This window comes from Neopsephotus bourkii, unplaced genomic scaffold (assembly GCF_033783945.1).
Source record: "Neopsephotus bourkii isolate Nb327-2 ecotype Australia unplaced genomic scaffold, CSIRO-AGI_Nbou_v1 NB_1675, whole genome shotgun sequence".
Lineage (NCBI taxonomy): Eukaryota > Metazoa > Chordata > Aves > Psittaciformes > Psittacidae > Neopsephotus > Neopsephotus bourkii.
The window spans coordinates 483,850-509,295 of record NW_026902149.1 but is presented as its reverse complement, the minus strand read 5'-3'; the positions used below and the strand labels follow the sequence as shown (position 1 = coordinate 509,295).

The 25,446-nt window shown below is 55.2% G+C and overlaps 1 protein-coding gene across 3 annotated transcripts in view; it reads right to left on the bottom strand.

The window, feature by feature from the left end:
* HIP1 (huntingtin interacting protein 1) overlaps positions 1–25,446 on the bottom strand; it is a 43,249-nt gene extending 17,803 nt beyond the window's left edge. For 2 of the 3 annotated variants that reach the window (XM_061375713.1, XM_061375714.1), the window contains exons 1-2: positions 25,251–25,446; positions 577–640 (exon numbers count right to left, since the gene is read on the bottom strand). In XM_061375713.1, coding sequence (XP_061231697.1) covers positions 577–640; positions 25,251–25,367 — 181 coding nt within the window. In that variant the 5' untranslated portion in view covers positions 25,368–25,446. Of the gene's footprint in view, positions 1–576; positions 641–7,575; positions 7,703–25,250 lie in introns of those variants that run through there. The other variant, XM_061375715.1, reaches the window with a different exon arrangement.

Here is a 25,446-nt window from a genome sequence, read left to right as displayed (position 1 = left end):
CCACTCTGAACCCAGCTGGTACCCAGAGAGCTGAAGGGAACCAGGCTACCACGGGGAGCTCGTAAGCTGCCAAGCCCAGGCACACACTGTCCCCAAGGGCAGCACTTGCTGTCCCCTCTCCTCCAGTCCTACACCACTGCTCCAGGAGTGCCATGGCATGCTCGGGACTGGGGCTGTACCTCTGCAAAGCTTTCTCAACGGCCCTGCTGGGATGCTGGGAATCTGCTTTTTGAGGCAGCATGCTCACAAGCACCACTGGGAATTAAGCATCATCTTCCCAGGCAGGCAACCTGCTGTGGGCATCCACCACTCCTCCCCTCGCATGGGATGTGAGCAGCACTGGGAGCACAGGGCTGGGCACCCACCGACAAACAAAGGCTGCAGCAGCAGGAGCAGGGACTCACTGCCATGCTGGAAAAACCCCAACCATCATCAAGAGCCCATTAGAGTCCCACCCTAGCACCCTCAGCACCCCAACACCTCCCCCATGTGCCACCTTGCTGCTGCCCCTTTTGTGGGCAGCCCCAGCCGCGCTCCCACTCTTGCTTGTCCCACAGCCAACTTTGGGAAGGATATTTCTGGCATGTTTCTCCTTGACAGCCACTTCCTGCGCATTAATGGCCTTATTGATGCTGACAGTCTGCAGAAGAGTAGTGGTAGAGGGGGGGGGAGGTGGTAAGAGTTCAGGCTACCCCTGGTCCCCCCTGAACCCCCCCAGCTCTGCCAGCACCTGCTGGTGGCTGGGTCCCATCCAGGTCCCCAGCCCCTGCTCGTGCCAGCTGGATGTTGCCCCTTCCCGGATGCCTTTCTGGGATGTGCTTGGCATCCGCCAGGTTCAGCTGCTGCCAGGATTCGTTTACTCAGCATAATAATGATGCAATTAAAGCAGGGACCACAAAGAACCCTCTCCTGCCCTTGGGCTGGTGGATGGACACAGGGAAGGCAAATCTCTCCCCTGCCTTCGGATCACAGACAATAGCCAGTGGTTCCTACTCTGCTTTCAGGGGGAGTTGAGTGGAGAGGGAGTTTGAGGGAATCCAAGGCCACGACACGCTGCAGAGTGGAACCGGACTGGAGCCCCAGCTGCAGAATGAGTGGGGCAGCAGATGGACCCACTGCCCTTCCCATCCCACTGCCAACAGGCGCACCCAGACATGGCACAACCGGTGCCCACCGCCCAGACTGATCCCACCAGGAGCCAGCACAAGCCTCCTGCAGGACAGGCAGCACAATCCTGCCCAAGAGCTGCTCTTTTGCTCCCTTGCCAAGAAAGGCAAGACTTGCAACACAGTCTAGGTCAGGGTTTGCCGTGAAAGGTTGGACCAGATGACCCTTGAGGTCCCTTCCAACCTGGTGTTCTAGGACTCCATGAGATGCTGGGGTTGTGTGAAGCCCACGCTGTGGAGCCAGGGCAGAGCCAGCCCTCCGTTTAGGCTCCAGAGAGGCAGCAGCAGCACTGGAAGCATTTGCCGGGCAGGATTTTTAACCATACCCCACTGTTGCCCTTGGGGAGCTGAGCTGGCAGTGGGGGGACGCTGCCGGTCACCCTGAACCAGTGCCGCGATGCCAGCGTGGGGGCACCCATTCTCCACACTCCTGCATCACCAAGCACTTGCCCAGCACCTGTTCCATGAGGATCCATCCCACTGCTGAGGGAGAAACCATCTGGCTCAGCACTGCCCGAAGGAGCCAGTTACTGATATAAACCAACTAAAGCAGCGGGATTATCCCAGTGCCTTTCCCACTTCACTCAGTCTTGCATCCCAACTTGCTGCCCCGCTGGGGTTTCATCCCAACTGAGCCGGGTGACTTTGTCGAGCGGATCTGGGGGGGCACATGGGCACCAGCCACAGGCACCCCATGTACAGCGAGGCATGGCCCAAAACACCAGCGTTGAGCCAAACCCTCCAGCCCAACCAAACCCCCCTGGAAGTCCCTCTGCCACTGAAGCATCCACCAGACAGAGCAGAAACAATGGGCTGAAGGCTTGAGACAGCTTCTGATCTCACTTGCAGCTGCCAACTGCCCCCCTTCCAAGGCTGAGCACCCCCTTAACTGAAACAAGGTGCCTGGGTCCTGACATTCCCATATGAACCAGTCCTTCTGTGGGGATGCTGATGCTTGCTCCAGCTGCACTGGCTGCTCTCAGGGCTGGTCCCCACAGGCCTGTGGTGTTTGCTGCCCCATCCCTAAGGCAGTGGCCACTGTGTCCCTGGGAAAGCTGGAAAAGCTCCCAGTTTAAATGCCCTTTCCTGCAGACTTCTATTAGGAAAGCAAGGACATCTTTATCCAGCCAGAGGGCTGCAGTGATGCCCTCAGAGCTGGGAGACACAGCAGGAGGGTGATGGGGGACTGGCAGCCTCTGGCTCTCAACAGAGGCCTCCAGGACCCTCCATCCCCAAGCCCCTGCTCCATTTGAAACGTCAAAAAGGAGAAAAGTTTGGGGCTGCCTTGAAACAGCTGGGCTGGGGCAGCCTGGAGAAGAGAAGGCTCCTGAAGGGGAGACCTTAGAGCAGCTCCAGTGCCTAAAGGGGCTGCAGGAAACCTGGAGAGGGGCTTGGGACAAGGGCCTGTAGGGACAGGCCAAGGGGAATGGCTTGAACCTGCCCGAGGGGAGACTGAGCTGAGCTCTTAGGCAGAAGCTCTTCCCTGTGAGGGTGCTGAGGCGCTGGCACAGGGTGCCCAGAGAAGCTGTGGCTGCCCCATCCCTGGCAGTGCTCAAGGCCAGGTTGGACACAGGGGCTTGGAGCAAGCTGCTCCAGTGGAAGGGGACCCTGCCCATGGCAGGGGTTGGAGCTGGATGAGCTTTAGGGTTCTTTCCAACCCAAACCATTCCCTGACTCCCTGGTAAGTTTCACAAACAAGCTACCTGACACAACAGGGTAAGAAAAAGAAAGGCTTCTAGCTCTAGTACATAAGATTCTATAATTCTGTGACAGGAAGCTCAGACCTCTTTGCCATGGAGAGGGTCTCCCAGGCCAACCCAAGGTGCTGCTTCCCAACAGCATCCTGCACCTCGAGCTGACAGCTAGTTTAATTTAATTACTAGCTCCCACAGCACAAGGGCTGTTTCTAACCTGCCAGGCCACACGCATGTCCTTGGCTTGGCTGCTGGCCCAGCTCCAGTGTCTCGCTCATGGAGGGATGCCAGCTCCCAGTCCCCACACAGGCACCCAATGGGCTCATCACCGCTTCCCAGCACTGGGAGCAGGGCAGGGGGTCAGTGGGGTGTGGGGCAGCTGGGCCCTTCCGCCAGCCCCACACCCCCCCCTCTGCTGCCGGGAAAGGAAACCCTGGCGTTTCCTCTTGTGCAATGCGGCCGATGGGAGGGAAGCGAGAGGAGAGGCCAGTGGGTCCCTTACTGCAGCAGGCACCAGGAACACCGCACGCACTTGTGTCACTGCAAGCATCGGTAGCGTTGGGAACACCTCTGGAGTGGGGCAAGGAAAGGCTCAGGCCATCTGGGGAAGGGGCAGCCAGGCAATACAGACTGGGACTACCCTGCCCTGGGGCAGCAGGACCTGCCCGAGCACCTCTTCTTCCCTCTGAAGCACCCCCAGAAACCCATGCAAGGTCTTTTGCCCATGGCTTGAAGCACCATCACAGCCCTTCCCTGGGGGAACTGAGCACCCTTCATCATGTCTCCAGGACTCCCGCTGGCAATGAGCACTGCAGACCACGTCCTGTGGGACCCCTGACACAGCCCAGCTCCTCTCCAAGGAGGTGCCACAGCACAGCAGAGCCATCGACAGCTCTGCACCGGGGTGACGGTGCCTCTTGTTGAGACCACCAATGCAGAGCTGACCACAGGTACCAGACAGGGACAGAGGAGGCCAAAACTGCAGGGAGGGACCTGGACAGAGTGACAGGGGTTTTCTGAGCACTGAGCAACACTTCACTCTTTCACATGCACATCTTCACACCTTCATCCCCCTGAATCTCCCCAAATTACACTCTCAGCTTCCTCTGAATTGCACATCTCCTGCCGTTCTGAGAGCTCTCCTCAGGAGCTGCACAGCACCTTCCTGCTCCTCCTTTCATTTCCAAAAGGAAATGAGTGTTCATTAAAGAATCCAGAGCTATTGCAAATTATTCGGAGAAACTGAGTAAGTCGCAGTGTAAATCCTCTTAGTAACACTCCCTCATTTCTCCTTAATTCCTTTCTATAAATGGAGAGCTGGGACGGAGCGTACCTCTGCAAAACCACCCGCCACCAAGCCCTGCAGATGCAGGCGCTCCAGGGGAAGCGAGCAGCAGCGAGACCTGACTGCAACCAGCCTGGGAAAAAGATCCATGAGCTTAATTAAAATGCAAATCCCAGCACAGCGACGCCGTGCCCTGGCCCTGGAGGGGGGCATGAGCTTTGAACATCCCTCACCAACAGAGGCTAAAAGCAAATCACAGCCCCACCGCCAGCGCCCATGCGTGGCCTTCGACAGCAGCCACATGGGGCCAGGTCTCATGTGGATGTGTTTCTGTAGAGAGTACACTCAGCATAAACCAACCCTCCTGCTCGGTCTTAAATGCTTCCTTTGAGCAGGGGGTGAGAGGAGATGTTAAAAATACCCTCCCATGATTTAATCTGGGTTATCCGGCTGCACCCACTGCTGGATCCGTGAGTTCAGAAGGAAAGCATTCCTCTCCTGCTGGCCACATGCCGGAACCGCTCCAGGGATGAAGTGCCTTGACCAGGGCTGTGTGAGCACCTTTCAGGTGCTGCTGTTCTTCTTGCCTCCTGATCCCACCAGATGAGAAATATTCCACAAATGACATGTCTTGTATTTCCTTTCGCTTGGTCCATTAGAACCACCATATTTCCCCAAAGTCTCCAGTGTTAGAGACCCCAAAAACTCACTGCATCCATTGGGGCTGCTCCCAGTGGAGATGGCTTGGGAGGTACCTGTCTAGAAGGAGATGCTGACGCCACCAGCTTGGATAACAGCAGGAGGAGGACCAAGGTGTACCAGAAACATCCCTGAATCCCAAGGGACACCAGCACGGGGGTTCTGGGGGGCGTTTGGAGGCACCTTGCCCTGTGGCACATGTGACACCCCAAACCAGTCCCTGGGAAGACAGCCATGGGCTCCACAAGCCACGTTGGGAAAAGATGGCATTGCCATGAGGGTCTTCTGGTAGAGACCTGGCCTGGTGTCACTGACCCCAGTTCTAGGTTGGGAAGATGATGACTTCACATCCATGTCATACTTGCTCTATCCACCATCAGCGCTCTTGGGCACACAGCATAGCCGTGTTACGGAGGAGCTCTTCTAGCAGAGGAATTGCTTTCAGTGGATAAACCACTCGGGCCAGGCCATGGAGGGGTGATGTGATGGTCAGAGGTCTTCAGACCACAGAAGACAATGACAGCACACAAGACGATGACAGCCACTGTCTGGCTCCCACCAAGACTTTCACCTTGTGAGCTGCAGTACCACTATCATGGTGGAAAGATGAAAATAAGCTGAAAGATACACATTTTGAGTGTACGTGAACAGACCACCCCACCAACTCCTCCTGAGGGCAGCACGGTGACATTAAAGCAGAGGCTGGGATCCAGAGGGTGATGCACCCATGAGCTGTACATGCGAGGACTTCCACCACTTCGCCTGGCCCTTGCAGAGCCTCCAGCGAAAATAAGGAGTGCAGAACCATCCTGAAAGCTGGGGCAGGAGAGACAGCGTGACCTGATCACTCCTCCACCTCTGAGGCCAGCAAAGAACAAAGACAACCACCCACACAACTTGTGGTGGGTTCCAAGGACTCAAGTGAGACACTGATGCCAGGAGGCGAGAGCAGGATGGTCACCAGTAGCTGGAAGGGTTCCACCAACACCAGAGATGAGTACTTGCTACACTGAGCACATCACTGCCCAGCATGGGGCACCAGCACCCAAGGAGTTGGTTGGGCCATTGGGTTTCTCCAGTGTCATAAACAATTTATGCAGATTAATTACTTGGCCATGTGTTTGTTCAATCCAGTTTAAGGAATATGCACTTTTCCAATACACCGATACCCCTTGGCAAAAAGAATGGACAGGGTGAAAAGTGATTTGGGGCAGAACAGCTGGGAAAAAGTGAGGCTGCAGAAGCAGCCAAACCTCAGCAGCGACCACTGGGGAAGCTGACACCGTAAAACTGGATCCCTCTGGAGCCTCCAGCTGAAATAACTGTCAAAAGAGAAGTCAATCAAGGCTGCAGAAGAGCTTGGGGACCACTTTGGTCACTGCTACCGGCACCTCCGACCAACCACAACCAGAGCTCCCACAGCACCACTGGACCCCAGCACGGGTGGTTGGATCTGAGGAAAGGCAGCAAACCTTTCTGGAGGTGCCACAGGACCCTGCACTCCTCCATGGCTGCTCAACACAAAAAGTATTTGTTCCTGTTTTTGATGATAAACCATGTGGGCACTCCATCACTCCTGCCTTGCGCTGCCCAGCTGCTTGGCCATGGAGCAGAGCTGCCCATGGGCAGACTTTCAATTGTAAGTAGGGATTTTATATGAAGTTGATCTCTTCTAGCACCAGTGATCTCCATCGGGGAAGGGAGGATGCTCTGTTTTCCAGGAAGGTTGTCCACCACCTTCAAATATTCCAGAAGCTTTCCCAAAGGTCCTGACTGGAGTCTTCTGCTTCCCAGCAAATGCAAGTATTTGGGTTTTTTTTTTTTGGAATGGGAGGAAATAAAGGAGTGAGGCTGGAGGATGCAGGGAGCAGATGCCACAGCTCATCTCCAGACATGCACATTGGTGTCCAGCTGCCACCCGAGGATTGACCTTCCTTGGGAAGCTTCACCCCCACAGAATACCCAGGCTGCCTGGGGTGCGTTCACCCTGGCGGGATGGTCCTGAATGAAGCAAAGCCAGGATGCCCTGGGGATGCAGAGCCCAGTGGTGCCATGGCAGCCGTGGTGGAAATCCTTCTCTGCAACAGCTCCTGCTGAGCCACTACTCCCATCTCTCACCCATCTCTCACCCGATATCCCACCAGGATGTCTGGATCCTGCAATGGAGCCATGAACAGCTGGTACCACGTGGGCTCCACGATGCACACGAGGGACTTTCCCTTGCCCTCACCTGGACAAGAAGCACTGGGAAAAGCCAAATCCCTCTTCCCAGGTGAGCAGTGCAGATGATGACCGTGCCTCCCTGCGGGAACGGACCCTCAAACCCCACTTCTCACCCCAAACTTGAGTCCATCCCGTACGCCCGGCTGCGGGGCAGTGACAGCAGCGGCGGGTGTGGGGATGAGGATGTGCGGGGGCGCGGGTTTGCAGGGGGACACGCGCGTGCTCGTGCCACTGCGCGGACCCGCGGACCGGGGCAGGCGGTGAAACGGGCGGCTTGGAGCAAACCCGGCCCCGGGTGCAGCAGCACGGGACTGGGGAGAGGCTCAGCTCTAACGGTCACCGTGCGGCTCCCGCTGGCCCCCGAGCCCCTCCTCCGGGATCCGGGCTTCCCAACCTCCCTGGGAGGGAGCTCCGCGGGATGCAACCCCTCATCCCAGGATGGACGCGGATGCCGCGACTGGGCAGGGGTAGGGAGCCGCGGGGGGGGAGCCCGGGGGCGCGCACTTACCACCTTGCCCAGTTCCATGGCGCTGCCGGCCGGGGCTGGCGCTCAGCGCGGCTCTGCGGTGCCCATGGCGGCGGTGCCCGCGGCGGCGGCGCTGGAAGGTTCTGCCGGGCGGCGGAGCCGAGCGGGGGAGGGGGCGGAGGCGCGCTCCCGCGCCACGCGCGCTCCCGCGAGGGGCGGCACAACCCGAGCCGGGGGGGAGGTGGGGGATAACAAAGGAGCCCCGCGGGGGGCGGGGGGCTGAACCGCGGCTCCGGGAGCGGCTCCGGGCAGCGGCGGGACGGAAACGGGCGCCTGAAGCGGGGGGGTGGCGGTGGGCTCCTCACAGACCAGTGCCGCATCCCCTGCCCCATCCCCTGCACATCCCCTGAGCATCCCCTGCCCATCCCCTGCCCCATCCCCTGAGCATCCCCTGCCCATCCCCTGCCCCATCCCCTGCCCCATCCCCTGCGCATCCCCTGCCCCATCCCCTGCCCATCCCCTGCCCCATCCCCTGCGCATCCCCTGCCCCATCCCCTGAGCATCCCCTGCCCATCCCCTGCCCCATCCCCTGCCCCATCCCCTGAGCATCCCCTGCCCATCCCCTGCCCCATCCCCCTCATCCCCATCCCCATCCCCTCTCCCCCCATCCCCTGCCCCATCCCCTGCCCCATCCCCTGTCCCTCCTGCCCCATCCCCTGCCCCATCCTCTGCCCCATCCCCTGCCCCATCCTCTGCCCCATCCCCTGCCCTGCTGCCCGAGCCCCTGCCCATCCCCTTGCCAGACTCCTGACCCCCTGCCAGACTCCCTGCCCCATTAACAGACTCCCTGCCCCATCCCCTGCCACATCCTCATGCCCCACGTGTGCCATCCCTGTCCCTGGGCGGGGGGAAGGTGCGCCTGAGGAAGGTCTGGCAGTGACCCGCCTTACACAGGAGGCCACACAGCCGTCTGGGCTCTAGCACAAAAGCCATTAAACTGGTGCAGTATCAAGCCCCCTGGCCTCAGTCTGTGGTTCCCAGGCCGGCATGGCCGCTGGCTGCTCTCAATGCCTGCTGTGGGACAGGCCAGCTCCCAGGCAGGAGCAGTTTGTGTTTTTCCCCAGCTTCTACCCGTGCTCAAGAAGCACTTTCAGCATCTTCTGATGGGAGGCACAAAAACACAAATGATTCTCCTGCTATTCTGCACATCCCTAACAGCAACCCCACAGCAGGCAGGAGAAGCATCACGGCTGCCCTGTGGCTGAAGGTGGAGAAGAATCTTCCCAGCCCCAAGGAAGAAATGCTCCTGTGGTGCTGGCCCTGGGTGAGTGTGCTAATCCTCTGGGATTAGCACAGTCTAGTCACGGCTCAGCCACTTACTTCAGGATGGGGACTTGGCCGCTCTTAATAAGATAACGGGATCCCATATTCCATGGGGATGGAGCCTGGCCAGCACCCGGCACCCACCCCATTTATCCCAGCCTGGGGGGGGTTTAGGGCCAAGATCCAGGTTGTGTTTTCCTCATGTGGTTTGGGTTGCAGGGATGTTAAAGCTCTTCCAGTTCCAACCCCTGCCACGGGCAGGGACCCCTTCCACTGGAGCAGCTTGCTCCAAGCCCCTGTGTCCAACCTGGCCTTGAGCACTGCCAGGGATGGGGCAGCCACAGCTTCTCTGGGCACCCTGTGCCAGCGCCTCAGCACCCTCCCAGGGAAGAGCTTCTGCCTAAGAGCTCAGCTCAGTCTCCCCTCTGGCAGTTGATGCCTACCCCATCATCATGCCAGGCATAACAGGGCTTGACAGCTCCTGTCCCAACAGGTCTGACAGCTCACGTGCATGGCAGGAACTGTCTCTACTGTACTGGCCACAGGAGTCACCAACCCCAGTGTCCCCAGAACAGGCCCCAGAAGTGGAGGGGTCAGACCTCCGAATTATCTCCAACCAACGCAACTTGTACCCAGCCTTGTTTCTATGATTCTAGGAAACCCAGAGCCCAGCACCACGGCTGTGGGGGGCAGCAGGGCTTGTGCCCTCTCCATGGCAAAGCCCCTTAGGAAATGATTTCCAGCCATGCTCTTGGCATGGAAACCGGAAGTTTGGGTCCTCGCTAGGCAGCCCAGCCCCCAGCTGGTTCCCCCTAACTTAATGGGATCCTGGAATTCATTAATTCACCATTATCTGGGTTTAACATTGCCCTGAACCCACCTCGCAATCACTGCTGCCTTGCTGCCCCAGATGTCCTGTCCTGCCTGCCCAGTCTGCAGCCCTGCAAATAGCACTTGGTCATCGGGTGTTAATGCCTCATTGTCGTGGTTCAAACCCCGCCAGACAGCTTGTTCACCCACTCCCCCCTTCTTGCCCTCCCCCCACTCCCGGAGGGATGGAGAGGAGAATGCAAAAGACTGCGACTCCCCCGGGTTGAGATAGGAACAGTTTAGTAACTAAGGTACAACACAAATCACTGCTGCTACCACCAATAATAGTAATGACAAAGGAAGCAACAAGGGAAGAGAATACAACACCTCAGCACCAGCCAACCGGTAACTCATCCCCCCAGCCCGACCAAGCACCCACCGATACCTCCTCCAACCCTGCAGTCCCAGCCCTTCCAGGTAGCTCCCAGTTACCTCCTGGGCATGACGTGCTGTGCTATGGAATACCTCTTTGGTCAGTTTGGGTCAGGTGTCCTGTCTCTGCTTCCTACCGGCTTCCCCTCCTCCCTGGCAGAGCATGAGGCTCACAAAGTCCTTGGCCAAACCAAAACATCATTTTTATCAGCTCTGTTCCCAGGCTGAGAGTCAAAACACAGCACTGCACCAGCTACCAAGAAGGAGAAAAATGACTGCTACTGCTAAACCCAGGACACTCATTCACATGAAGAGACTTTCAGGCAGGTATGCAGAGAGCACACCCCCTGCAAGCCACAGCCAGAACCAAGGAGCATCCTCAGGAGAAAAACCCAGCCCCAGGGCAGGATGTGACTTTCTCTACAATGCCACCTGCATGGGAGTTGGATGACTTGTGGAATGAGACGCAGGATCCGTCCTGTAGCTGTGTTTACTAGCAAAACTGTAACACCATCGAATAGCCATGCCGAGTTGCTCGCCTGCCACATACAGGCTTTTTGTTCCCAACATCCCTCCTTAATCCCACAAATTAAGTCATCATTAACTTACGTTTCAAAATCAAGCTTTCACACCAGCTCACCCCTGAACTAAGCACCTCAGCTGGTGCTCAAGCCAGCTCAGAGAGACGCCAGTTATTGACATTACTGATTGTCTCCTATGGATGCTGCAGAGCTGGGACATGCAAGTGTCCTGCTGCTGTGATACTGTGGGCTGTGTAGGTCCCCATGGCTGAGCTGCTCCAGCTGGCAAAGCCTGGACTTTGGAGGCCACCAGGAAGCACTTGGGGAAAAGGCAGAAAGCTCCGAGTCCACCGGTGTCAAGGTGAAGGGGGTCTTCAGCTAAAGGGCAAAACCAAGAGCCATGGCAGCTCTGGAATAAAACCTGAAAATTAATTTGAAGGCAATTTAGAGAGGGCTCCTGGAGCAAAGGGAGCCCCACATTTCCCCAGTGGCAACAAAAGCTGCGCTCTCTGAGCTGAGAGCCCTGAGGGGGCCAGTGGTGCACAGGACCCTGGCAGTGCAGAGGACCATGCCAGCGCTCTGGAGGGGCCACTGTGACCTGCAGGACAAATCCCACCTCTACAGGGATGCACTGGGGTGAAGGGAATTCCCTTCTTGCTTTGCAGGCGAGTTCTGTGCTGCAGTTCGGGGCATCACTGTGGAGAAATGGTTGTGTGGGCACAGAGCTGCTCCTACCATGGTGCTCCCAGGTTATTCCCAGGGGCTCCTGTAAATATGCCAAGGTGCTGACCTGCTTCTCAGTGCAGCTACAGGAGCATCAGCTCCATTTACAGTTCTCTTCACCTACCACAGACACAATAGACATCTATGACACTCCACTCACCTGCCCAAACCCCCCATGGCTGTGCAATAAGTGGACTCGCTCCATGCTGCTCCAGCAGCAGCAGGGGTATATACCGATCATCCCAGGTGGGTGTGCGAACCCACACACCTCAATCCAGGCTCTAGCAACCCTCTCCAAGGCTGCATCCCCACCCAGCAATTTAGGATGAGCTTGTGAGGACCAACTCTGGCAAGCCTCTTTGGAGAGGATATGCGCCTGTTGGGATGGAGGGAATGACCTTGTGAATGAAGGCAATTGCAGGGGGAGGATGTGCTGATGGGGCTGCTGAAAAACTGTAGGGCACCAGCCCTGCTGGCTCAGGGGGATGAGAGGACATTTTCCAGAAGGGAATAGAGAAGGAAAAGCGAGAGCTGTTTCCCAGGAGAAGCAGGGGGGAGGCAGCCCCTCGCTTCACCTTGTCCCCTGAGTGCCTTCATCCTCCTCCTGGCTGATCTGCAGAACTGGATCAGCCCCTTTCTGTCCCCCTGGCTCAATTTAACCTCCTCCAGTGCTTGTGTCTTGGACTCTTCACACCACCCAGGACCCACTCTTCACCCTCCTGAAGCCCCTGTGAGCTACGTGTAGTCCAGTCCACAACAGTCCCCTCACCTCTCTCCCTCCCCACAGTGTTCATTTTACCAGGTCTAAAAATACTCCAAAGCCTTTTAAACCCTTTCCCTGCAGCCGCCTTCCTCCTGGATGACTAATAATACCTGTTCTCCCTTTTGTCTTCTCTGTATTCCCCAAGTCTTCCCCAAGGGAAGGAACCAAATAGGAGCCCTGTTCTAAAACCATCCCTTGCATTTAATCTCTTCAATTCATTTTCTTTGGGGGATGGCACTTTTTTCCCGCTGCTGCAGTGTAGGATTAGTTTAAACCCACCTCCCAAGAGCAGCTCTCTTAGCTCATAATAAACTAGTCCTGCCCCATGCCTTAACTGTGCAGGATGCCGCTGGAGCATCCTTCTTATACGGGATCCCCAGGATCATGGGGTTTTCAGAGCTCTAGGTATAAAGCAGAATAGCAGGTTCACTGGGAAAACCAATGAGCACTTAGAAAACTATTTATTTTATATCCAATCATAGCATCACATAGTGCTTTGGGTTGGAAGGGACCTTAAAGCTCTTCCAGTTCCAACCCCTGCCACGGGCAGGGACCCCTTCCACTGGAGCAGCTTGCTCCAAGCCCCTGTGTCCAACCTGGCCTTGAGCACTGCCAGGGATGGGGCAGCCACAGCTTCTCTGGGCAAATTTAGAGGACAAACCCACCTCACCATTGCTGTTTGTGGCAATGGCTTTTTCCTTCTGCTGCACTGGGATGTTGAATCATCCTTTCCTGACCGATCCTCTGCACTGCTGCATGTCCTTCCAAAACAGAGCCAAGACCTGCACAGCCCATATCACCCCACAGGTTACTGGAGATACAGGGATGGAGCAGCCACATCAGCAGAAGCTGAAGGTGTGATGAATTTCTCCAGGCTCAGTTGAAATTCAGGAAAACCCCTCTGGGCTCTTCAGAAGGGATCCAGCATTGAACAACCTTCAGAAACCCCTTACACTAAAACCGGTGATGGAAGAAAACATCCCCAAAATCATCAGTCTTGGTGAATCAGCTACTTTTCAGCACCAAATCTGCACTCGCGTGAGGCAGGTTTAATGGGTATTTGGGAGCACTGATACTTCTGGAAATCCCCCTCGCTGACTAATACCCAAATACCTTTTCAAATCTTGATTCAGGAAAAATACCGGCTCCGGAGCAGTGCTTAAAAAGCTCAAGGCCATGTTCAAATCCTTGTAATGCCAGAGTTTCCTGGGCATGTGAAAGAGAGAGGAAAAAGCAGCTCAGAAAGTGGGCATGGGTCCAGGGCTGGCGGCCACACTGCAGGCTTGTGTCGGCACGGAGCTGGCAGTGCGGGCAGCAGTGGGCAGTACAGGGCTGGCAGCAAGGGGCTATCGCTTCCCCCAGCCCCTCACTGCAGGCTGGACCAGCATGGGGTGCTGGGAGGAGAGCAGCCCTTCCACATCACTGTGCTCCAGCAGAACATAAGTGATGAGCTCCTGGGGCGCAGAACTGTGCTATCCCTGCAGGAAGGAGGGACGTGGGTGAAGCTGGACAGGCAGACACAGATGAAGCTGGTGCTGCTGGCAGCCTGAGGCCAGGGCATGGGCAGGAGGCCCGGCTCCGTTATCTCTCCCGTCTGTACAGGAAGCTGCTTTGTTGTGTTGTCAATATATAGATTTTCTTTCAAAACCCAACCAAGCTGGGTTCAAGCTGCCATGATCAATCATTTGTTATTTTTAGCTCTGTGTTCAATCTCTAGCGTTAGTGTTACAGCAGCTGCACAAGCCTTGGGTAACGTATCTCAGACAGTGCCTGTGGATGGGGCTGGTCCGAGGTTGGCAGGAGCTCTGTGAGCAGCTCTGCAAAGCCAATGGGATTAAAAATGCAAGAGGGAAAGAGAGAGGCAGGGAAAGCAGCATCCGCCCTGCTCACTCCTGTTACAAGGAGCCAAGAAGATCCTCCCATCCAAACCTGGAGCACAAGAAACTCTTGTTCCCCACCAGGCATGGAGGGCAAGGAAGCCATAGAAAGGATGACACGGAGCAGTGGTGCAGTCGATGGGCTGGAGGGAAGGGTGGCATCAAAGGGACCTGGGCAGGCCGGAGGAGTGGGTCTGTGTGACCCTCATGAAGTTCAACCAGGCCAAGGGCAAGGTTCAGTGCCTGGGTCAGGGCAATCCCCAGTACCAGCACAGACTGGGGATGGAGGGATGGAGGATGGATGGATGGATGGACGGATGGATGGATGGATGGAGAGCAGCCCTGTGGAGAAGGACTCAGGGATACTGGTGGGTGACAACCGGGACATGGCCCAGCAGTGTGTGCTTGAAGCCCAGAAAGCCAAGTGTCTCCTGGGCTGATCACCAGCAGCGTGACCAGCAGGTCGAGGCAGGGGATGCTCTGCCTCTGCTCTGCTCTCCTGAGACCCCCTGGAGCTCTGCGTCCAGCTCAGGGGTCCCCAGCACAAGACATGCATGGACCTGGTGGGTCCAGAGGAGCCTCCAAGATGGTCCAAGGGCTGGGACAGCTCTGCTATGGAGAAAGGGGAGGGAGTTGGGGCTCTGCAGCCCAGAGAAGAGATGGCTCCAGGGAGACCTTCCTGTGGCTGCTCAGGACTTCAAGGGGGCTTAGAGCAAAGATGGAGACTTTTGACCAGGGCCTGCAGGGACAGGACATGGGGCGATGGGTTTAAACTGGACAAGGGTGGGATGAGGTTGGACACAGGGGAGAAACGTGGTACCATGAGGGTGCTGAGGCGCTGGCACAGGGTGCCCAGAGAAGCTGTGGCTGCCCCATCCCTGGCAGTGTTCAAGGCCCGGTTGGCCAGGGCTTGGAGCAAGTTGCTCCAGTGGAAGGTATCCCTAAAGTTACCTTCCAACCCAAACTGTCCTGTGAGTCCATGCTCCTACAACAGATGGGAAAGGCACTATGTGCAGCCCTTGATTCAAAAGGACAGTCTCCAGTAGCCACATAAGTGAATCATAGCAGTGGGATGTAAACCTGCACGCTTAACCTCCGCTAGTAAGTACATGACCACATGCTCATCACTTGCAGATCTCTTCTGTGTCCCCTGTGGCCCCATCTGTCTTCCTTTACAAAAGCACAATGCACTGCTGTAGATGGTCACTTCCTGTTTGTAAGCTTAATGCTGACACCATCAACATAAGCAAAACGCCCAGCAGAAGGACACAGGGTTAGCAAAGGTCACAACCGTGCTACCCAACTGTCAGCACTGTGTTTGCCACTCCCACGTCTGCCACCTTGTGATCCCTGGGCTGCCAGAGCTCCTCCATCACCCACCTCCCTGTGAGCCCCAGAGGTCTATGGGCATAGATGCCCCCAGCATCCTTCTGCATCAATGGGGACATTTGCCTCCACCAGTGGCCCCTGATTTTGTTTACACTTCTCCACTTTGCAGCCTCTACCTGGGTCAGTGACATCAGCGATTCAGAGGATGGTCAAGAAACCACAGCTCCCACCCATTCCCTATTCAAGCCCCTAAATTCTGCCCTGGAAGCTTCATGTGGAACATGTTCCGTGGGGCTGGAGGCAAAGGACGCCAAAAGGATACCTTCAGTATCTGCAGTTCCTCCCTTCCCCAATGCACACGGAGCCCCCTCCCTTTGGTGGGGGGTTTGGTCCCCAAAACTCTGCCTTTGGTGATCTTCAAACTGCCCCGTCAGAGGAGTAATTGTAATTATCTGCTTTTGTTTGCCCCTTGAATTGAGACCCACAGACCTGGTGACAATGTCATGTGTGTGATGCTTCAGCTCAGTGCTCAACCAAGCCCTGCACACCTACCTCCCAGGACCTTCTCGTACCTTCTCTCAAGCTTTATTTCCACCCAAACCAAAAGACAGAGAAGAAGGGAGATGAGGGGATGCTCCTGGCAGACTCGCCATGCAGAAACACACCTCAGCACCTACAGCAAGCCCCAAATATTCATGGCTTTGGCATATCTGCATAACAAATAGAGAACAAACTCAGCTGAAATGAAACCACCTGATGCAATAGGTTGGGAAATGCCACAGCAAACGTTCTCCCTGTGGCTGGAACCCACCCTGCAAGGCCAGGCGCTGCCCAACCCCTGCCAGCCCCTACCTGTACCCTGTGCTGGAGGGATGCAGAGGGCTGCAGTCTCCCACTAATGGGCAGCAGCACGAGTATTTGTAGGCATTAGGCAACGGATTTGCAGCCCTGGGCACGTTTCCAGCCCGGGGCATGCACATACTCAAGCACGGCGCAGTTGCAGGGAGCGGTCAGAGCACAGTGGGCGGCAGCAGATTGCAGCAGCGCTGCCTCGGAGGCTCCCCCGGGTTTTTCTGCTTTCTTTGGCATCCCAGGCCGCTTCCCAGCTCTCCCACCCCCAACCCAGCTGCTGAGACCTCTGTTCACCTCCTGTCTCCTGGATAGCCTCTTCCCAGCAGCACCGGCATGCTGCAGGCTCCAGTTTGCAGCCCGTGGTCTTGTGAAGGGCACCAGGCTCGTCCCCTCCCACCGGCCCCAACAAAGTGCCCATTTCAGCCCAGGCGGGAACTGGTGGAGGAAACGAGCTCATGTCCAAATGACAGATAAAATGACATTGTTCATTCGGTGGTCAGCATCCCCTCACAGGTGAGCAGTGCCAGGATGATACCCCAGGGCTGAACCAGCTTCCCTCTCCCCCAGCAAGGAAACAGCTCACCCCCAGCATCCAAATCTCTGCTGCTGGGAACATTTAACCTTTGTAATTAATAAATACTGGCTTAATAAATACACAGGACCTAAGCTATGTATACTTAATACATAGGACCTAACCCTGACGCAACAGAAGGCTGGCTGTGCTGGAGCAGAATGGAGCTCTGCATCCATCCCCCAGGGATCTCTGGCTCTGTAGCTGGAGCTCAGGTGTCCATTTCTCATGCAGAGGAGCAGAATGGGACAGAGGAGGAACAAGGGATGTTCTCTGATGGATGTATAACTGAAAAATCACAGAAACAGAATCTTGGGATGGTTTCTGTTGGGAGGGACCTTGAAAGCTCATCCAATTCCAACCTCCTGCCACAGGCAGGGACACCTTTCACAGTTCTATGACTGATAATTACCGGACTGACTGGTCTGATACTGGCTGATATTACCAGAAACATGCCAGAGCCCCAAACACAGCTCAGCTGTCGTGACCCTGTGCCATACCCACCGGTGAGACACTGAGAAAGAGAAATCCACATGGTGAGAACTAGTGAGAATTTGCACAATGCTGTGACCTGCAAGAAGCGCACATTGCAACTAAACACCAGGTCCAGGAAACACTGCAGGTGAAAAGCAGACAGCCACGTGCAGGAGCACCCAGGCTGCTGGGAGCACCCAGCCATCGCAGCCTCCAGTACTGCAGTTGTGGCATGGGGCAGTCATAAGGAAGGAGCTGAGCACAAGTCCTTCCTACCCTCCAGGGCTGGAAAAGATGGAAATAGCTAGGGCAAGCATAAGAAGCTCTTGCCATGGCTATGCATGACGCTCACAGGTGCCCCTACCCTGGCTTTGTACCACAGCCAAAATCCCAGCTAATTTTAAGGGTCTGAAAGCCACGGGCTTTGTCAAACAAATTGTCCTCTTCTTTTCTGCTCTCGTTTATTCGCATCTGTGCAGCAGACGGAGCTTCGCTTCCCTCCCAGTGGGCAGAAATTGCTGAACATCTTGTGTGAGCTCTTTGCTCGCCACCCAGCAGCTTTAGCAAACACTAATCACTGCTCCACCTCCCAGCCATGATTAATTCCTGCAGCTTCGGCCAGCGCCGCCGGCACACAGGGAGCTCTGCTGGCAAACCGGCTGTGCCGAGTTTTGATACCGGGGGTTACAGAAAATACAGGCTGAGGTGCCAGACCTCATTCCTTGGGAAAGCCATCTTATGGAGGTGCAACGGCCGGTGTGAGGGCACTGGGAATAAGTCAAAGGAGAAAGGAGACCCAAACTGAGTGGAAAAAATGCAGGACATGGTTCCCAGCTCCTCGCTTGCGGCAATGGGACTCGTCAAACTTGGACATCCCAGCTAAAAAAATAATAAAACTGGAATGCAGCAGCCCTATTTCTAGCTGTGACTCCTCCCTGTGTGCTTGGCCTCCCAGACGACTCAGAAACTCAAGGCACTTCTTTCCGACCTATAAAAAGAGCTGGAGTTGGACTGCAGTAGCCAGGAAGACAAACAAGAGAGGAGCGTGTCCTCCTCTTGAGGCCAAGAGCATCTCACCAGGAGATGAGAAGCTTGGAGATGGGTCTTGCTCAACCCAGTCCTCAGCTGACATCACCTTTTGAGGTGCCCACACAAGGAGGGAGTGCTGTGGGGCATGACAGGAACTCCAGGCTGGATCCCACCCACTGCAATGTTGACTATACCACATTCCAAGTCATCCCCCCATCCCTTACCCCTCCTGCACAAGAAGGTGAAGGTCCAGCTTCATGCCATGCTCTGCGTGACCCGCTACTGCAACAGGAGCCCAACATAAGCAACGAGATGCTCTGTGCTTGAGAGAGGCACGGGTACATCTGTGGCAGGTACCAGAGTGAGCATGAAGTGAGCCCTGAAACCATGGGGAGGAATAAGCCACACCAAAACGCAGCTTCCTGTTGTCCAGGCTGGCTGCTGCAGTGGTTGCCTCACCCGATCCAACATCTTAGGAGGACAGCCTGGATCATGGAAGCAATAGGTAACAGAATGAGACCATAAAATTCAGCAACTCAGAAATTCCTACCCTAGCCCTCTCCAGACAAGTGTGGAAGCAGCCAAACCTTGCTGACAGTCAGAACATTACATTCCCATTTGTGAAGTGCAGTCTTTCTGGCTGGGAAAACCAGCCAAACAAGGTCTCCAACAGGTAACAGTCTGTGAATGCCTCCACTAGAAAAGATCACTTCTTGAATGGCTTCATTGACTTAGTGCAGAAGTCATCATCTCTTCTGGGGGAGCTATTCCTCACCTACACTGACACAGAAGGCAATCCCCCTGTCTCCATCTCACCACTCGCACACCACTAGCTCATGGTGTGAGATTTCTGTTGTGAGCAGTTCTGAGCACTGTACATCTGGACCGGGTGGTCCACAAGGAGCAACCTGAAGACAGCACACTTGGTGCATGCAGTAACCATGGGCTCAGGAGGAGAGAAACAACCATGATGCCCACGGACCAGCGAGGGTGAGGGCAAGCACCCATGTGACCTGCTGCCAAACCCACTGAGATGCACAAGACAGCGCTTGATTTGGTGGACTGCAGAGACTGCATTTAGCCGATGCCTGGATGAGCAGTGACGGTCACCAGCAGATGACTGGGCACCTGAGGGACACATCTCGCTTTGTGAAGCAATTGCAAATGGCTCTTTGCAACCATACCCAGAACCCTCCCACGCCTGGATGCCTGATCCTGGAGGAATGCTGCCTGCTGAGGGCTCTATCTCAGAACACAAATCACTAGATCAGTGAGGTCTACTGGTGAGATCTCAGCACTGCCTCTTTTCTGGGCTCTCAGGAGGAGAAGGGTCAATTCCTGGGTGTTCCTGATGTTCTGGCACACGCACCTTGCAACGTTATTTGTGCTTAAGAAACCCTGTGTTCTTGTTTACTTCCATGTGAACACAATGCCTGGAAAACACCATTTTCCAGCCAGCATCTGCTAATTTAAATAAAACATGATGCCATGAACTGCTCACATGGAACAAAAGAGACAAATGGTAACGATAACCAGCAAGTCTCCAGCCTGGCCCTGGCACAAGAAGCCCATTCTCCCCAAGGGTTCCTTTGTTCGCTGCAACTTGCCTCTTTTCTGCACAGTTAGTATTTAACCTGCCCTCCTCAGCAGCAGCAGACAAGCAGCACAGCTCACACAGGAATTGCCCACTGGGTAAAGGGTGACCATGGTACAAAGCTGGGTGGTGAATGTGGGACTACAGCAGACTCCCGATGGAGCAGAAACCCAGCTGCCAGCAGCCTTTGATGCAGCATTTGGGGCAGCAGGACCAAAAACCCACCTGGGAAGGGCACAGGATGCTATTAAATTGGGATGTATTGTAAACACAGCAAACTGGCTACCAGACACACTAGGTGAAAGCAGTGCATAAAATCATTAAAATCCTGGAATAAAGTAACTACAGCTTCAGCAAACTGATCTGTAGGCATGCTTAGCAGGGTTTTGTTAGATAGATCAACAGCCAAGTAACAAAGAGTCTTCTTCACCCCAAGACTCATGTATGGCACATCTGGGCAGCTCTGGTCACCTCACAGCCTGAGTTTCATGAGCAAGCCATAAAAAATTCCGGTAACTGCACTCTGAGCACCAAACCAGCAAAGCTGGCGAGGGCAGGGCAAGAAGGAATCAGCAAGTGAGCACCAAGCCCTGTGAGAGGGCACAGTCTCCAAGACACAGTGAAGGACGTACCCACCTCAGATCCTGCGGTGGGGATGGGGACCAGCCAGGAGCACTTCGGTGCTGGTCTGAAGATGTAGCAAGCCAGGGCCAGAGCTATAACCTGCAGCAGCCACAAGGCTAAGCCCATCCTTGTGGTAAAACACCAAACACAACCACAACCAACCCCCACGATGTGCTCTCCATCAGTATGATGTCAAGCTGGAGAGATATCCCACCAAAGAAGGAACTGAAATTCTGTGGTTACAAAAGGAACCCCTGTGTGCTAAGAAACAGTTTTAAATGGAACATGGGTGTGAAACTGGACATAGGCAAGAAATGTTTTACAGTGAGGGTGGTGAGACCCTGGCACAGGTTGCCCAGAGTAGCTGTGGATCCCACACAGAATCATAAAATACTTTGTGTTGGAGGACACCTGGGAAGCTCATCCATTCCCAACCCCTGCCATGGGCAGGGACCCCTTCCACTGGAGCAGCTTGCTCCAAGCCCCTGTGTCCAACCTGGCCTTGAGCACTGCCAGGGATGGGGCAGCCACAGCTTCTCTGGGCACCCTGTGCCAGCGCCTTGCCACTGTCATAATAAAACGTCTTCCTTTTATCTAGTCTGAATCTACCCTTTCTTAGAATCACAGCATACCAGGTTAGAAGGGACCGCAAGGATCAAGCATCTCCAACTGTAGCAACAGAACAAGGGGAAATGGGTTTAAACTTAAACAGGGGAAGTTCAGGTTGGATCTAAGGAAGAAGTTCTTTACTGTGAGGGTGCTGAGGCACTGGAATGGGTTGCCCAAGGAAGTTGTGAATGCTCCATCTCTGGCAGTGCTCAAGGCCAGGCTGGACAAAGTCTTGGGTGACATGGTTTAGTGGGAGGTGTCCCTGCTCGTAGCAGGGGTTTGGAACTGGATAATCTTAAGGTCCTTTCCAACCCAAACCATCCTATGATTCTATGATCCCTTCCAATCAAACCACTGTGAGCCCATCATACAATATCAAATGTCTGTATATCCCTTTGAGTAACTTCACCTTTTGCAAGTGGCCCAGGATCATTTTCCCTCTGCTGTGATTAGCCTGGAACAGCACACAATGTGTGATTAGTCCAGCCAGGGGCTGGGACTCGCATCCGGACTAGCACCGCCTGCGCTGCTGGTTGCTGTCATGGGGAACAGCCCGTCCCCAGGAAGTTTGGTGACTGCGTCAAATGAATCAGCCGAGCTGGTGGCAGAGATTGGGGCCAGGATCCAGCCCCTGTGCTGCTCTGTGACTCTCTGGGTGCTGCTTTCTTGTCCCAAATGCCCCAGCATGGGTCACCCCAGGGGAAAGCAGAGAGGGATTGAATCTCTTCAGGACAGAGGGAATTTAAGGTGATTCTCTGCACCCCCATGGCAGCACCAGTCCAAGACTGAGCCACGGGGCTGCCTGCAAAGCTTCTCCTGCCTGCACCGGGATGTCCCTGAGCCATCCTCACCACCCCTCTCAGCAGAGTATGTTTTTTAAAACACAGTTGTCAATATTCTGAATTCAAACCTATTTTTTTATAAAAAATAACTTTTTTTTTTTTTTTTTTTAATTGAAGTGTCAGGTCTGTGCAAGAACAAGCCTGCAAAGATGCAGCATCCTCTGGCTTTATCCACTGCTCTTGGTCTTTCCTGCTTCAAGTTACAAATACATTCAGTTTTCTAGCTCAGAAGTACAAGTGTCTGAGGAGCTGGGTGCCTGTCGAGCTCATGACCTGTGCATGGGCTGGGCCAGCCGTTCCAGTCCTCCAGCCACAACAGCAGTGGAGTGATGCAGGTGATGGGGTATTGATGCACAGGCACTGGGGTACCTGCATGCTGGATGGTGCTACAGCAGATGATGCTCAGCCTGGCCCCATGGCATACCCATGTGTAAGCTGCAACAGGCACCTTCTCCACATCCTTGGTTTCTCAATCTTCAGTCAAAATTTCAGGCCCTTGTCCCAAGCCCCTCTCCAGGTTTCCTGCATCCCTTCAGGCACTGGAGCTGCTCTAAGGTCTCCCCTTAAGGAGCCTTCTCTTCTCCAGGCTGAATCAGCCCAGCTCTCTCAGCTTGTCATGTATATATTCTGTATATATTTAAAAAGCCCCCAAACCCTTCAACCCCAGATTGCCCTAAAAAGAAAAGCAGCACCTAATCTGGTAAAAGAAGAACTATTTTCTTTCCTTGGAGATGGAAATAGGTTCCTAAAAGGGACCTGATGAAAAGAGATGAGGTGACTCATTTCTTTGCTGCTGAAGCTGCTTTCAATCCCAGGCACCTCTAATTCCAATTAAAAGACAGGAGACTGAAAGCACGGGGGTTCACACAGCACAGGGCACAGGAGCTCATTTTCCTGGAGATGAAAGAGCTGTGAATTAATCCACTATTATCACCCACTCCCCCAGGGTGGGCTCAGCTGCCTTCAGCCCTCACTCCCCACAGCCAGGAGCTATTTTTTCCTGTTCTTGCTAGTGTCAATATGTTTCTTTAAATATCTTTTCAGAGAAGTTATATATATATATAGCCCCACTCTGGTGCTTTCAAAGGAGCCTCATTTCCTGTGTAGGAACTGAAGTTCTTGGCAAAGCTGCTGGTGGCTGCAGCATCTGAACCACAAAAATTGTTTTTTTTCAGTAGTAAAATGGTATTTCCTCTGTGATTGCCAGTTGGAGCTGGAGCTGGTCTGAAACCAATGGGGCTGCTCTAGAGGGCAGATATGGTGCCATAGTCCCCATTAGGTGAACAATGGAGGAAAAGGATTCATTGCATTGATGGTGGCACTTGGGTTGCAACTGTGACTTGAAGGTGGCCCAGCCCATTGCAGGGACCAGGATAGGCTCAAAGCTGCTTTCAACCTGTATTTAGTTATGAAAAACGCTGGTTCCCACATCAAAAGGATTTACTAACCACACTGGGGAAGGCAAAAAAACCCAACAGCCCATTTCATTTGACATCACTTTGTGTCAGATACACTTTTTTTCTGTGTGGTGTCTGCAGACTTGGTTTTTGTGAGGGCACCTCCAGCAGCGGAACAAGAAGGAAAACAGCTTTACAGCCCATGAAATATAGTGGTGAGAGGGCTCAAGGACAAGTACCTTAAAAACCTTCTGCTACAAATATGTCTTTCCAGGGTACTTTGTGAGTCACAAAGTGCCTTTGTTACTCGCCCAGCAGTAACACAAAGTTTAAGAACCCAGTGTGCAAACACCCAAGACAAGGTGGTGGCCGTGGACAACCCAAGCAGTCCATGTTTCTCTCTGCTACCTGATGGCTTTCTCAGAAAAAAATGCAGTCAAAGAAGATGAAGTGCATATTTCTTTTTAGGTTTTCTGGATAAATGTTAGACAGGAAGTGTCCTCTCCCAACATTCCTTATGGACAGATTCAGTACCTAAACGGAGGCCACGACAAAGCCTGAGAGGGGCTTTGGACAAGGGCCTGTAGGGACAGGCCAAGGGGCATGGCTTTAACCTGCCAGAGGGGAGACTGAGCTGAGCTCTGAGGCAGAAGCTCTTCCCTGGGAGGGTGCTGAGGCGCTGGCACAGGGTGCCCAGAGAAGCTGTGGCTGCCCCATCCCTGGCAGTGCTCAAGGCCAGGTTGGACACAGGGGCTTGGAGCAAGCTGCTCCAGTGGAAGGGGTCCCTGCCCGTGGCAGGGGTTGGAGCCAGATGAGCTTTCAAGATCCCTTCCAACCCAAAGTCTGTGGTTCTGTGACCACCTCCCGGGCATAGTCTCACATCCACCCTTAAATCCTGATGTTTTTCCTTCTGCAAAGGAGGCCCTCAGATTGGTCTCATTTGTCTTTAGTTCATTACCAAGCCACCATGCATGTGTCATTCCCACTCTGGTCTCATCTGGGTCTTGCCCCCTTACTGTGCTGCTCCCAGAGCAGCTGATCCTGCTGGCCACCACCTCTGCCCCTCTCCTGCCCCTATTTCTGTTCCTCTGCTGCAGGAGCTCAGGCCAGCACCACTTCACCTTCACTTTCCAACCTTGGACACAAAACAGGGCTGAGCTGTCCCCAGCTTCTGCTGCCATCCATCACTCCTCACTCTTGCTGGGGCTTGCACAGCTTCCCAGCTGCTTCCAAGTGCATCCATTCCCTAAATCTCTAGGTTTTCCACTAAAACACCCCTGCTGCTCCCCAGCTCTGCCACCACGAGCCATCATTGGAAACACAAGTGAAAGACAGAAAGGCTCCACCCTGACACTCCGGATGCTGCTAAGGCGCAAACTGGACGTGCTTTTCCACACCTCGGTATCACTGCCCCCGAGCCACGGGCAGGGCAGACCCTGCCCCTCGCCCTGCGCACTCCAGGGTCCCAGAGCAGCACTCAGAAGGTCGAACAACCATGCACGGAACCCCCCGCGAAGCCTGCAGCCAGCGGAGGCAGAGGCTGTCCGGGTGGCTCTGAGAAGACGCAAAATGGAGCACAAGCCTGGGCTGAAGGTTCCAGGCCGAACCCCAGCAGCACCCCCACCAGCCCGTACATGCCCCTGGCCGGAGCCGTGCTCCTCCCTGGCAGCCATTGCAGCGGACCCGCGCCCGCGGGGGGGCGGAGCCAGGCAGCCCCGCCCCCAGCTCCTCCCTTACCTGGGGAAGCCACGCCCACTGCAGCCAACCCCGCGCACCTGGGCGGCCCCGCCCACTTGTGACAACCTCCTCCTGGCGGCCAGCTCGCTCTAGCCCCGCCCCTTGCGGCTCCTCCGCGCTGCCCCCGCCCGCTGCACTAAACCGCGCGCGCCTGAGCCGACTCCAGTTACCTGCTGGCCCCGCCTCCCCGCGCTCGGCCCCGCCCCGTACCTGGGCACGCTCGAAGCTCTCCCTCTCCGCCTCCAGGCCGCCGCCGCCCGCCCGCCGGCCCAGCACCTTGGGCAGCGGGTTGGACACCTGCTTCATGGAGCTGCTCACGCGGTCCATGGCCCCGCCGCCGCCTCGGCCGCGCCGCGCCCTCGCCGCCCCTCGGCTCCGCTCCGCTCGGCGCCGCTGCTGGCTGGAC